At 35.1% G+C, this 14,564-nt stretch overlaps 2 protein-coding genes across 4 annotated transcripts; one reads left to right on the top strand and one right to left on the bottom strand.

The window, feature by feature from the left end:
• The first annotated feature begins 6,129 nt into the window (after positions 1 to 6,129).
• Positions 6,130 to 7,479, top strand: LOC109156431. 2 transcript variants are annotated; one of them, XM_019304297.1, is made up of 3 exons: positions 6,130 to 6,378; positions 6,499 to 6,581; positions 6,636 to 7,479. In XM_019304297.1, exons 1-3 carry the CDS (start codon positions 6,343 to 6,345, stop codon positions 7,324 to 7,326), a joined length of 810 nt encoding a protein of 269 aa, XP_019159842.1. In that variant the 5' UTR covers positions 6,130 to 6,342; the 3' UTR covers positions 7,327 to 7,479. The 2 variants fall into 2 exon arrangements, with proteins under 2 accessions (XP_019159842.1, XP_019159841.1); XM_019304296.1 differs by having other exon boundaries at positions 6,133 to 6,378; positions 6,499 to 7,479.
• LOC109156429 (monofunctional riboflavin biosynthesis protein RIBA 3, chloroplastic-like) lies at positions 7,437 to 9,900 on the bottom strand. 2 transcript variants are annotated; one of them, XM_019304294.1, is made up of 6 exons: positions 9,471 to 9,897; positions 8,973 to 9,191; positions 8,545 to 8,870; positions 8,332 to 8,461; positions 7,958 to 8,254; positions 7,437 to 7,873 (listed from the first exon to the last, which is right to left on the bottom strand). In XM_019304294.1, the coding sequence occupies exons 1-6, from the start codon at positions 9,828 to 9,830 to the stop codon at positions 7,616 to 7,618; spliced, it is 1,590 nt and encodes a 529-aa protein (XP_019159839.1). In that variant the 5' UTR covers positions 9,831 to 9,897; the 3' UTR covers positions 7,437 to 7,615. The 2 variants fall into 2 exon arrangements, with proteins under 2 accessions (XP_019159839.1, XP_019159840.1); XM_019304295.1 differs by lacking the exon at positions 8,973 to 9,191 and having other exon boundaries at positions 9,471 to 9,900.
• Between the last annotated feature and the right edge of the window lie 4,664 nt (positions 9,901 to 14,564).

Raw genomic sequence — 14,564 nt, 5'->3', positions numbered from 1 at the left:
TCGAGCTCGATCGAGCTCAACAACTGATGCTTGAGCTCGAGCTCCGCAATTTTCGAGCAGCTCGATTGTTCGAGCTCGATCTTGAGCTCGAGTTCTAGCTCGATTTTGGGTTCGAGTTCGGGCTTGATTTTGACCTCAAATTTGACCTGTTTGATTTTGAATTTATGTTCCAATTAAAAATAAACTACTTTATTTTATCCATACATAATTGGTAGTTGTCGGCTAAGTAAATTGACAGAGACCGGAGACTACTCGACCGTGTTCGTGTCTCGTCTTCTGTCGGCTGAGTGCTTGAGCTAGGTCGTGGGGAATGGGGAGTTGGGGAAGCGATAGAAGATTAGAAGGGTAGAAATTTAATTATTATTATTATTATTATTATTATTATTATTATTATTACTATTATTATATTATTATTATTATTATTATTATTATTATTATTATTATTATTATTATTATTATTATTATTATTATTATTATTATTATTATTATTATATATAAGGCTCGCAAGCGGCTCGACGAGCCACGAGCTAGAATAATTAGGCTCGGCTCGAGCTCGATTATTAAACGAGCCGCTCGAGTTCGGCTCGAGCTCGATTTTGACCGAGCTCGAGCCGAGCTTTGACTGAGCCACTCGCGAGCGGCTCACGAGTAGCTCGGCTCATTTACACCCCTAGTGGAATACATGAATAATTTATGAGAAAAGAGTATTATAAGCCTATAATTCAGGAGAAAAGTGTTATTTTTTCCTAATAATAATAATAATAATAATAATAACAATAACAATAATAATAATAATAATAATAATAATAATAATAATAATAATAATAATAATAATAATAATAATAAAATAAATAAATAAATAATGGCAGCCTAAAAGCGTGTGACAGTTGTATAGGGAGCAGAGAAATTTGGGAAGTTTTTCATACGGAGCGTGGAAACGAGGCAAATAAGTCAACAGTTATTCGGTTTATTTCAGTTTTCTTGGGCAATGCTCAACGCACCTGTCTCCTTTCCGGCTTATATTTGTTGTGTACGAGTGTATGACTCATATATAAGAGGGAAAGACATATGTTGAAACTCCACTCTACTTGTTGTACGTATAGGTGCAAATGTGCAAATGTGCAAATGTGCAAATGTGCAATACATGAGAGATTATAAATATATCATGTATTGCAAATGTGCAATATATCGGAAAATATGTATTTGAAGGCTACAAAACGTGCATTTGAAGGCTAAAAACACGCACTATAAGGAATAAAAAGAGTTCAATGGAATGTAAAGTATTTTTTTTTCTTTTTTATACACTAGTACTAGTAAGACACACATGTACTTGTAGGCACGAAAATGAACACTTGAAGACATAAAGAGGACCACTAGAAGGCAAGGGAAAAAAGACACTAAAAGAAAAAATTTGAAGAAAATTAATTGTGCACTCATAGAAAGTAAATTAATTGTGCACTGGATGGTGTGCATTTTCTAACATGGATGGTGTATATTTGTATAACTATTGGTGCGGCCGCACCGACCGCACGGGAAAGGGCTGCCGCACCTGAACTTGGCACCAACGGGAATCTACAAATACACCAGTGTAAGGCTAATAATGCACCAAATACACAAATAAAACACACAACAATGTGATTTGCCATATTCGGTACCCAATGACGACTTTAGCCTTGCAGTTCGCGTAGTGAGAAAATGTGTGCGAAAATATTAGAGAAGCCTTGATGAATGTGATTCATTAGATTTACCTAATCTAATGGCCTGCAATTGACCGCACCGCCGCACCTAAGTGCACTGCCGCACGTGAACTCCCATATATATATATATATATATATATATATATATATATATATATATATATATATATATATATATATAATTGGGTTCTGTTGCCGTTGGCAGCGGTTGTGGAGTTAATCTGAACCATTGATCTTGCTTAAATCAAGGTCCAGCATTACTAAAATTTTAAAAAAATGCGGTGGTAATTTGGTAATTTTTGCATCTAAGTCAAATTTAAGGTGCGTGAGTTTTGTGCTTAAGGTGCGTGAGATTTGTGCTTAAGGTGCGTGAGTTTTGTGCTTAATGTGTGTAGTTGTTAAAACTTAAAGTGCATGAATTTTGTGCTTAAGGTGCGTTGGTTTTGTGCTTAATGTGCGTGAGTTTGTGGTTAATGTGCGTGTGTTTTGTGCTTATGTGAGTAGTTGGTAAACTTTAAAGTGCGTGAGTTTTTTGCTTAAGGTGTGTGACATTTGTACTTAAGGTGCGTGAGTTTTCTGCTTAATGTGCGTGAGTTTGTGCTTAATGTGAGCCATTTTAAAATCTTATGTGCGTGAGTCTTGTGCTTAATTAATGTGCTTTCTTTTGTGCTTAATGTGCAAGGTTTATGTACTTAAGGTGAGTGATTTGTGTTCTTAAGGTGCTTTGTTTGTGTGCTTAAGGTGCATAGTGATTTGTGTACTTAAGGTGCGCCATTTTAATGCTTAAGGTGCATCCAACCGCACAACCGCACGGGAAACAATTCACGCACCTGAACCCTTCCCTATATATACAAAGAACTCAAATCCACTTTGACCTAACCCAAATCGGAAGTGGACCCCACCAATATTTATTCCACAAAATAGTCACTTAAAAAGTCATTTCTACTATTTTATGCTATTTTTTCCAACAAATACTCCTTTTTTTCCTTTTAAATTTCAACTTGCAAAAAAGTAAAGGTTTAAATTACTTAGGATATGTTTGGTTCATGGGTTTACGCACTAGGAATGAGAATCAAAATCACAATTAGGACATGTTTGGCTCATGGGTTTACACACTATGAATGAGAATCAAAATTATAGTTAGTGCTTGGTTGACAACATTTTAAAGCACAACTATGGATTTTGATTACTCCTTCGATTAAAAATTTCATTCCCTAATTAAAAAGGGGTATCATTCCATCTTATTGATAATCTAATTTTTAAGTTTGGATTAGTACTTTTAGATTTTTGTTTTGATTTTTTTTTTGTTCATATTGATGTTTTGGATGTTATTATATTATGATCAATTGCATTAATTTTTTGCTTTTTGTATTTTTAAAACATTTATTCCCATTATAGGCTCATACTCAACCAAAATTAATATTGGTAATCGTTCCAATTTCATCCTATTACCAAACATGCAAAATATTTTCACCAAAACGCATTACCATTACCAAGTATTTGATTCTGATTCCCACGTGCAAACCAAACACAACTTTATGGGTTGTTTGGTAGACATGAATTGCATTGCAATTTCAACACAATTCTTTGGTCACTCCAATTACAATGTTTGGTTGGATAGAATTGCATTCTCTCCTTTTGTTGAATTGCAATTCAATGGATGTGGGAAAGGGCCGGAGAAAATAGATGAATGACACTACTATCCTTGGTTATTATTACTACTATTATTACACAAGGGTATTTTAGTCTTTATACCATTTCTTTCCTTCTCAATTCCAATAATTCTATTTCTCCCTCCCAAACAACGTAATTTGAATTCTACTTTATTCCACTTTATTCTTTTCCACCGAATTACAAATCCTTTCCCCCATAATTCTTTCATTCCAACCAAACGCCATGTTAGTGTTTGGTTGACAACTTTTTAAAACACAACTATGAAATTTGATTGCTCCTTCAATTAAAAATCACATTCCCTAATTAAAAAGGTATAACTCCATCTTATTAGTAATATGATTTTTAAATTTGGATTAGTGTTTTTTTTTTTATAGGGTCAAAGTACCTATAAAGTCCCTATACTATAGTGTTTTGTTCAATTTAGTCATTATACCTTTATTCTGTTCAATTTAGTTCCCCTACTTTAAAAATGGGTGAAACTAAGGACAATTGTCCAAATCTCGTTAGAAACATGATTGTAATAATTATTTATTTTGGACATACTAATTTAATAGATTGGTGGTAAAAATAATTAATTTTAAATATTTATAAAGCAATATATGAGTAGGAATATAAATATCGTCAGCACCACGTAACCTAAGTTAACGGTAATATTAACACCGTTAACTATTTTCCTTAATTGTATCACTTTTTAAAGTACAGGGACTCAATTGAATAAAAAAACGTATAAGGACTAAATTTTTAAATATGCTATAGTATAGGGATCTCGTAGGTACTTTGACCTCATATTAGTGCGTTGTATGTTGTTATATTATGATCAATTGGAAGGCTCTCACTGAGGGCTTCAAATTCACCAAAAAAAAAAATATTATGATCAATTGCCTTGATTTTTGAATTTTTTTTTTAAACCTTTATTCTTATTATAGGGTCATCAATATTGGTAATCATTCCAATTCCACCATACTACCAACACATGCAAAATATTTTCACCAAAGTCCAACGAGTCAATACCGCATTTACTAAAATTCAAACTCATTATCTCTCATTTGGAAAAGTCATTTTATGCAATTTGACCACAAAGATGTTTGGCAAAAAGTCACTACTTTAATTGCTCTAATTTGTATTCCTCCCTCAAAATGACCCTAAAAGAGAATAACTTCTTTCCATATACTTGTCATCATTATTTGCCTTTTATTTTCTTTTTCCAATTTTTCGTTACACATTCCACATTAATCAGCTAGTATACAGTGCGACTACTATAAGTACCTAAAGTTAGGGGTAAAAAAAGCAAACATTTGATGCCGAAAATTATAATTGTCATGTTTTTATATGTGAAAAAAAAAAAAAAAAAAAAAAAAAAAACCTTGATTAATCCCATCATTACTTTTCGCTACATTTAACTTTTGTCATGTTTACATTCTTAAACATGTTTTACACAAGTGTATTAGTACTTGTATAAATTATTTTACACTAAACTTTTATTTACAAAAAGTCCTGTAGTTGTTATCCAAAAATACACTCTAAGTAAAGACTGTCTTAATAACTCATATCAAAATTAATCATCTGATGGTAGCAATGAGTACAAAAAAATAAATTTATAAAGTTGTATGTTATGTTTTATATAAGAGATAGTACAATTTACAAAGTACAATGTACAATATTAGATAGCACACAGCGTTATAACTCCCAACATTGTAAAGCTTTTCTAAGATTTTTTATACAAAAGATTTGGATACAAAAACACAGCAGTAGTTTTCCATGTACTAGTTTCTTCTGAATTTTCTATGTACTAAACAGAGCCATCAGTATAGCTATCACCAGTTGCCAAAAGCGCGTAAAGAAACAGTTTGCTCTTATAATCAGTTTTGAGAGGTAATTAGAAAAGCTTTTTTCCATTTTTTGTTGGAATGATTAAGGAAATTTTGACTTGGTATATATATATATATATAGAGGATCATATGAGAACACTTGCTTAGGTGTGAACGTGAGAACAAATCGTGTGTATCCATCTAATATTTTTTAATGGTCTAGATTAGATTAAGTGTGTGCAAACGCGATTAAGTGTGTTTGCACACATTTAATTCGCGTTCGCACACACTTAATCTAATCTAGAGCACTAAAAAATATTAGATGAATGTACACGATTTGTTTTCACGTTCTCACCTAAGCAAGTGTTCTCATTGAAACCCTACTATATATATATATATATATATATATATATATATATATATATATAGTTGGGTGGGGAAATGGGGGGGGGGGGGGGGGGTTGTTTCAAAATTCAAATAGTGAGAACTAAGAAGAGACAAGGGCCCCTAAAGAGTGGAAATAAAAAATAACATAAGAATAAAATTTGAAAATGAGTTTTTTTTTTCTTCTTTAAATATACTTAAAGAGTATATTGGTAATCACATCCTGTAAAAATATATAGTGGATGCATGTGCATGGTAAGAATAATGAAAAAGATAACAGAAGTTATAACGGTATGAATATTTTTGTTCAAAAAATTATATAGTACAACTCTAAAAGCACAATGTACAAAATTATTAGCACTAAAAATATGGACATAAAATAAAGATATAACTTTGATACTAGTACAGAATGCAATATATATATATATATATATATATATATATATATATATATATATATATATATATATATATATATATATATATTTATTTATTTATTTATTTATTTAACTTTATATTAATTAAAATAAATGTATAAATTAGGAAGATGTTCATAATGAAATTAGTCCCATAATTAGTTTTTTCTTTCCATGATAGGGAATGGTTATTGTGCTGTGAAGGAGTGAAGGTTCTTTTGTCTTATTTGACCATCTTCCCTCTATAAAAGGCTCACAACACCCCTCTCAAAAAGACCCCTTATCCTCTCCATCCTTGTATATTCAACCTTTCTTTTCCCTTCTTCCAAGAATACTGTTTAAGGCTACTGTCAAGTTAGATTAATGGAGGAAATCACATCTTTATGGAGCTATCAAGAGGTACTGCATTTTACTGCTCATATTCTTCAAATTCTTCTTCTCCTTTTAGTTTATCCATCTGTGTTATAAACTCCCATCACTTGACTGATTCTTGAATGCTTGGTTTTGGTAATTTGGCAGTCTATGGATGAGTTGAGGACGAAGCTTCTGTATGCAACTCTTGAACTGCAGAGGTTGAAGGTTGAATCCAGGGAGGAGATGAGGAAGAACAAAGAGTATGTGAAGCAACTGGTTCAGCTTGTGAACACTGCTTGCAGGGAAAGAGATGAAGCAAGAAACCAGATTCAGAAAGTTCTCAGCAGCTTTTCTCAGGTGGTTCAAACTGATCAGAGCCCTCTTGTGAAGCCTGCAAGAGCAAATTCGGGATTGACAGAATCGAACTGCAGCCTGTCTGATGCCCAGAACCATTACTTGTCACACGGGTCTTCCCCGGTTGAGTCGTTGTTGGATCCAGTGTCGTCGCCTGAGCTCTCGATCAACGGTGGCGATTCGAAAGCTATGGTGTTCTTGAACCAGAACCAGACTCCTTTGGTTTTGGACTGCAATGGCAGTGTTCCCAGGGTGCCTGAACTTGATCAGGGGACATTGGTAATTGACAGTCTTGTAAAGGGGAAACCTTTGCCTGAGAAAGGCAAACTCCTGAATGCTGTGCTCGAGGCCGGGCCGCTTCTCCAGACACTCCTGCTAGCCGGTCCACTTCCCAGGTGGCGCAACCCGCCTCAGATCAAACACTTTCACATTCCACAGGTTTCCATCAGAGGCTGTGATGCAGATGCACAACAGCCTTATTTTGAGATGTCTTGTGGTTCTTCACAAATGTTGTCCACATCTATGTTGAACTTTGGCACTGTTCCTTCTGGAGGCTGTGTTGGAAACCAGATGTTGATATCTTCAGGTTCGAATATCGAGTGCTATGGCCATATGGGCAAACGACAACGGCTCCATTGACGATGAGCTTGAAAGAAATTTTTGTATATTTAAGGTGGGGGTGGTGTAAATGGGATAAACTCATATTGAGTTGAGTGATATAGCCTTTTCATTCTAGTTCAGCTTTCTTATTCTTAGCCAATCAGTCCAATAAATTTCACACTTAATTCTTGCCACAATGCAGCTGAGACTGAGAGCCCAGAAAACAGAAATTTTTTTTTTGTTCTCTCTGTCAAGTCCATTTTGTGTAAGTAAATTCACAACAGAATAATGAATTCCAAGAAATGTGAAATTCAGAAGATATATGGTTTCAATATTCCTGTGTTTGGTGTGGAGGGTCTTGTTTCTTTTCGTTCGGTTTGATGAATTGAGGAGTTTGTATATCAGATCCATACACATGGCCCATCTTTGTTCGTTTTGTTTCCAAATATCTCCGGTTTTCCTCTGTGTAGGGTGTTAAAACTGGAACTCTCCCAACAACTGCCAACCCGAAGCCCTTCAAACCAGTGAACTTGTCAGGATTGTTAGTCATGAGACACATCGTTCGTACTCCTAAGTCCCTCAGTATCTGTTGGAATTAGCGAAACGAAAGCTGTTCTCAAACCCGTTCTATCAAACCAAAAATGGGATAAGAAGTTATCCGCAGACTAACCTGAGCACCGATTCCATATTCCCGAGCATCTGCAGCAAAGCCAAGCTCTAAATTGGCCTCAACTGTGTCATGGCCCAAGTCTTGCAAGTTGTAGGCCTGGAGTTTGTGCCCCAGTCCGATCCCTCGACCCTCGTGGCCTCGCAGATAGACAACCACTCCCCTACCGGCTTCCTCGATCAACTGCATTGCCAAGTCCAACTGGTTTCCACAGTCGCATCTCCTGGACCCAAAAATGTCACCTGTCAAACACTCCGAGTGAACCCTTACTAGCACATCCTGACCATTTCCAATGTCTCCCTGAAGGGCAATGGTTAGAAACAACTTAGTATACCATAGACGTTCTTAGTTTACGAAGCCAGTAGTGTTGTTCATACCTTAACAATCGCTATATGTTCTGTGGTGTCTAGTTTTGAACGATAACAATGAGCCTGAAACAACCCCCATTTCGTTGGCAAACGCGAAATAGCAGTTCTCTCAACCAGCTTTTCTCTCTTTCTTCTGTACCTGTTAACGATTGTGCATAGTGAAGCAAACAAGAAGGCTGCTTGATCTATCTTTATCTGAACTAGAATGCATGAAATGTTTACCTAATCAGATCAGTTATTGAGATGATAGGTATGCCATAGTCAAAAGAAAGCTTTCTTAAACTGGGCATTTTGGCCATAGAACCATCATCTCCATCAATTATAGCTGAAAGAACAGATACTGGTTGTCTGCCAGCCAGCATAACCAGATCAACAGAAGCCTCGGTATGACCTGGTCTTCTTAGAACCCCGCCATTTCTATACTTGAGGGGAAACACATGGCCTGGCCTTCTGAAATCGTCCGCCCTGGAACTACTAGACGACAAAGCAAGCACAGTTTTCGCCCTATCTGCAGCAGATACACCTGTCGTTGTCCCTATTTTCGCATCCTGATCACAACATTAAAGCTAATATATATAGCTTCTGATCAAAGACAGACAAATAACGGTTTCCTAATCAAAACGAAACAAAGTTGAGTGATTTGTATGTACCACTGTGATCGCGAAGGAGGGAGCAGAAGCATCACCTTCATTCTCGGGAGACATGAGAGGGAGCTTTAGCCTTTCAAGATCCTCCCCTTTCATTCCCACAGAGACAATCCCTGATCCGTTTTTAATCATGAAGGCGATCGCCTGTGGACTGACATGGGAAGCAGCCATCACAAGATTCCCTTCAACATCATCGTTTTCGTCATTCACAACAATCACACTCTGACACATTTTCACTGTCATAAGCCTTATAATCAATCAAGATTTTCATCAACCTAAACACTCATCCATGATTCACCCACGCTACTGCTATAACAGTAGTACAGATTACACAATCAAACACTCTGAACTTCAGATATATAAGCTAAACAAAACTTACTTATGATGATTCAGATTACAATTACAAGCTAAGGGATGTTCAATTCAACAACAACACATGGAAATAATACAATGATTGTCTAACACTCAATTTGTCGAACAAGTAAGCTGCAATGGACTAACCTTTCCTTGACGCAAAGAAGTAAGCGCTTCTCCAACTGAAGAGAATCCCTCAGAAGGGCAGTCAGGGTCGCCCTCAGCATCACTAACAAAGAAATCAGTGGTCTCAGGCGTAATCTCTGCGCTGAGAGTCTCAAATACAGGAAGAGATCCATTTTCACTGCTTTCAAGCGGCATTTGATCATCGAAGGAGTTTCCAGCAGCCCAGCATGCGGACCTGGAAGCTCTACACTTCTTGTTCTGCGCATTTTGGAAAGTTACCAGGGACTGCAAGCAGGATCTTGAAGTGAAGAAGATGCTGCGTGGGAGTAATGGATGCTTGAATCCTATTACACAGTCCATCAAGATTGCAACTTTATTCATTCTTCACTGGAAAGACAGCAACTTTAAACATTCCTGCTATCTTGCTTTGATCTTTTTGGCGCAGTTTTGTTGCATGTGGCTTGCCATATACGGTGCAGAAAAAGGACAACCTCTAGTTTTTGCTCCATTTTCTTATCCATCCGAATTGGATTATGGAACCATCCACTTGCAATCATGAAATATTTGGGCATATAAAATTCTTTTTAATTAGGTAACTATTTGATTTTAGTAAAAATATAATCTATCTGTGAATAAAACGTTACACTAGACAAGATTTATCTTACTCGAGAAATGTCTAATATTATTTTTGATGAATATACTAGACCCAGACCAATGAGTGAGGGAAGACCAGCAGACCTGGGAGACAAAAAGCAGACCCGACCTAAGACAAGGCAACCCGACAACTAGTCTTAGGGCCAGCCTACATTCAGTCGACCAGGATCAAGGAGGACGAGTCAGCGAAACACGATCAATCGGCAAGGAGGTTGGATTGGTGAAACGCGCTCAGTTAGGGTGATTGTAAATACCCGTTTCGCATGGGGGCACTCGGATTGCATGGGTAGTTGTCCAAACACATTTTGTATAAATAATAGTGCATTTATGTTGGTTAGACATGTCTCATTTCTACATAACTATGATAATCTTCAAGTTGTTCAAAAATAAAAATTGTAATCTTTGAGCATTCATTACAAATATCATTCTTGCTCTTTATGGACATTATTCTTGAATTAGTTAATTATCACCTACTTGAGTTAATTTTCTTCATCAACCTTTGTTCTCATGCCCCTAATGTATACAATGTTAGTCTCAATAGCCTCTAGTGTCATTCTGTGTCCTATATACAAATTTCTTCACTAAATTTGGATTTTAACAAATCAGTGTCATGTTTAAAGATAAACATTAAATATCATATAACTACATAAGTACTACAGTACATTTTTTAAAATTCGAAATTCAAAATTATGTTTCATTGACTATAAAAGAAGTTAATCTTCAATTTTATGTGATTAATCACATGAACAAAAGTATAATTTTAAATTTTTTTTAATGCGATAGATATATCATTTTCTATTTAACGCGATTTAAGTTTTATGTTTCATCCGCTAAGCAACTCATTTTCTCTCAATCAAGTTAACCCAATGGGTATATCATTGAAGACTTCAAGTACATGGATGGTGCTTTTGAATTGACTGGAGGTATTTGAATTGGGTGACTTGATTTGGACTACTCGAACTAGGCGCAAATCACCTATGTAGCACGAAACTCTCAAGGGTAACCATTTCTATATTAACATTTTATTCTAAAAAGTTTACTAATTAAAACTCCATAAAATATTTCAAATTAGTTTTCTAATTAATAAAAAAATACATTTTTTTTAGAAATAATAAGCTAGTAAACAATTAATATTCATGCATATTTAAATAAAAATATTTACAAATGCACACATGTTTTTATATTTGCACATTTCCTTCGTATTTTGTATCTTGTGTTTCTCTATATTTTGTTCCGTGCTACTTAATCTAAAAATGTTATAAAAGTTCATCCAAGTTAATTAATACCCCTGAATTGTATATGTGTTTATGTGTTTGTGGAGTTGTAAATTGTGTTACAGATTGTTGGTCCCGGTAGGGTCGAAAGAGAGTCTAGAGAGAGAGGGGGGGCGGGGGGGGGGGGGGGATGGGGAATAGACTCTAATCGATTTTTCAAAGCAATTCCTTTCGGAGCGATGCACAGCGGAAATAATGTTTTAGTTTAGATAGACTTTGCACACTTTCATTAAAAAGGCTTAGCGTTTGGTCGATATGATATGCAATGCACGAAAGTAATATAGCGAAAAGTAAAAAGATATGGAGAGAGAGATTTTGTAGTGGTTCGGCTGTTAACCAAGCCTACTCCACTTTTCTTTCACAACTCGTGAAAGGGTTTGCACTATCACTCCTAGTACAAACTACTTCAAGCTGGCTTCCTTGATCACTAAGCAGGACAGCCACTTGAAAGGTTTTTCAACTCCACGAGTTTACTCCGCCTCTATCAACTTCTTCCTAAGTTGAGATGTTGGAAAGATAATCTGATGTTTCTCCAACAGGTTGAAGCCTTGTCTTGACGTCTAGATGAGTCTTCACTTGAGAAATCACAAGACTGCTTCAAGTTGTGAAGTATGGAAATGAATATGCCTTTGAAACACTTCACAAGATCACTGGTTATGAAAAGCTTTTAAGGGATTGAACTGTTTGAAGAGCTTTTCTTTGGTTTTGCAAGAGTGAAAATTAACCATCACCTTCTTCAATGGTGAAGAGAGGTATTTATAGGTGGAAAAATCCATCTGTTGGAGGGAGATAAAAATTTCAAACCTAATAACCAATGAGTATTAACCAGTGGGCATAGAGCATTTAATGCACTTGTACTGTGTAGCCGTTGGAGCCAAAAGTATTATGACTTTTGCCCTTGATCTCTGACAAGATGGTACAAGTCTTTTAATGCTCCTTGTCTTTTGTGAAGATCATTCCTAGGACACTTTTTTTTGAATGATTTGCCCATCTGAGTCATAGACAACATTCTCATTGCTTTACTTAATGGATGTTGTCTCTTACAAGTCTGTCTTTGACTTGTTAGTCGAAAGGTTTACTTTATCTTTCGTCATTTCTCCTTTGACGAAAGGTCCTTTTTGTCAAAAGAAGTCTATCCGAGACTTGCTCAATCCATCTTTCGTCTGGAAGCATCTTTCGATCACCTTGTCATCTTCAAGTCTTCATGTAGACCTATTAAGCTAGTTTCGAGCAAGATTTGTGCATCTCATGGGTTTGTTACCCGAGACTTAACTAAGAAAAGAAAAATAGGGGTCTACCATCCTAGACAGTTTGGCATCATTAAAATCTAAATACACTTGTTCCTCCTTTTTTTTAATGCTATTAGCTCTATTACAATGTAGTATCTGTTCATATACTTTCTCAACCTACTGAAATCCAAAGAGCTAATAACGCCTCCACTGAGGCTCGAACTCACAACCTTCCAAATGAAAGTCCAACCCAGGTACCATTAGACTACATAGTCCTGGTAAAAAAAATACACTTGTTCCTAATACATATATTTTACTATTAAATTTTATTGAACAAAATTGACCTTATAGCAGTAAAGTTCTGTTAGCTTGTGTATATATATTAAATATTAAATAATTATATTTAATTATTTACCATATTCACCAAATGAAACATAACCTTCCCATCATAAATGAAAATATTACAATAATTATTAATTATACTATTATTTTTACCTAAATTATCAGCTACATTTTGTAATATAATATAATTTATTTTTCAATAAATTTATATGCTATTTAAAAAAATTTATTTTAATATAACTATGATATCAACCCATCATCCACAAACTGATAAAATTTTCCGTTATAGCTCAAGTGCATGAATATTGCACTAATCCATAAGGAGCAAATTAACTACGTTTTTTAAAAAATCATTTCCATTAATTGTAACAACTGAAACAACGTAAGGCTGTTTCCAATGCATGGACTCCATTGGACGGCTCAAATCAGCGCTAGTTACACCACAAAGCACCAACTACAAAACCTGAAAAATTCTACAAGATGCGAAATGGTATACTCCTAAAGTAAACTCCCTAAGCTGGCGTGTCACATCAACTTCTTTCTCTTTTTTTTTTTTTTTTTTTTTTTTTTTTTTGGTTTCTTCCCTGAGAAGTGTTATTTGGCGGCAAACAGAGCTATTTCACTGTTTATTACTTTTCTCCATTTCATTGTTTACTGTTTTACTTTTCTCCATTTAATCATTTCATAAAATAGAGAGGCCAAGGTCGCGCCATTAACATCACATAGAGCCAGAGAGCCATTAACATCAAAGAATTCTTCAATACTAGGTATATTTACTGTATATGCTATTTTAATTACTATGTATTAAATATTTTAAATTATAAAATTTTGTATTTGCTAATGAAGAATACATAACACTGCAATTAACATTATGTATTTATTATCCACAAATCACATGCTATTTTTTTTCTTAATAAATAGTTTATTCACATATTCATATAACAAAAAAAATATGCTATTTTCCCCCTGTACAGGATACTATATATTGATTTTGTAGATATGGATGATGAAGAAAATTTAAATGAACCCAAAGTTGAAATAGTATTTCAATCCAAATAGTATTTTAAAGGGATTTGGTGTAGTAACGACAAGCTCAAAATGCGGAGATGATGGAAATTTAAAGTATTTCACTTTTGCATGTGCTAAAGCACATGGAAAAGAATCTAACAAGTAAAAATTTGTTATCGTCAAAGCTCTCAACAAAAACGAGATGTCAAGCTAAAATAATGTTCAAAAAGTGTGAAGATGAGAGTTTTAAGATAACAACGGTTGAGCTTAGTCATGATCATGATTTGAGTCCGGGGACAGCACGCCATTTGAGATGTCATAGGAAGCTAAATGAGCAAGTGAAAAGGAGACTTGATATAAATGATCAAGCAGGTATTGCTCCAAAAAAGAACTTTCACTCTCTTGTTGTAGATGCATGAGGTTATGAGAATGTCACGTTTAATGTAATGGATTGTCGCAATTATATTGATGAATTGAGAAGGAAAAGGCTTGGTGCAGGGGATGCATAAGCTGTTTGTAAATATTTTGCTAAAATGCAACAGAGCGATCCAAACTTCTTTTATGTGATGGATGTTGGTGAAGATTCTCGATTACGAAACTTGTTTTGG

The sequence above is a fragment of the Ipomoea nil genome, unplaced genomic scaffold (assembly GCF_001879475.1).
Source record: "Ipomoea nil cultivar Tokyo-kokei standard unplaced genomic scaffold, Asagao_1.1 scaffold2705, whole genome shotgun sequence".
Lineage (NCBI taxonomy): Eukaryota > Viridiplantae > Streptophyta > Magnoliopsida > Solanales > Convolvulaceae > Ipomoea > Ipomoea nil.
Note: the sequence above shows the minus strand (reverse complement) of the source record. Positions and strands in the feature narration are given on the sequence as shown.

Bases quoted from the DNA above. Each gene is read 5' to 3' on its own strand.
- LOC109156431 (XM_019304296.1), top strand. From the start codon at position 6,343: ATGGAGGAAATCACATCTTTATGGAGCTATCAAGAG. The intron at 6,379-6,498 runs GTACTGCATTTT...GTAATTTGGCAG, and splicing joins CTTTATGGAGCTATCAAGAG to TCTATGGATGAGTTGAGGAC.
- LOC109156429 (XM_019304294.1), bottom strand. From the start codon at position 9,830: ATGAATAAAGTTGCAATCTTGATGGACTGTGTAATAGGATTCAAGCAT. The intron at 9,192-9,470 runs GTTAGTCCATTG...AAAATGTGTCAG, and splicing joins CTTCTTTGCGTCAAGGAAAG to AGTGTGATTGTTGTGAATGA. The intron at 7,874-7,957 runs GTTAGTCTGCGG...TAATTCCAACAG, and splicing joins AATATGGAATCGGTGCTCAG to ATACTGAGGGACTTAGGAGT.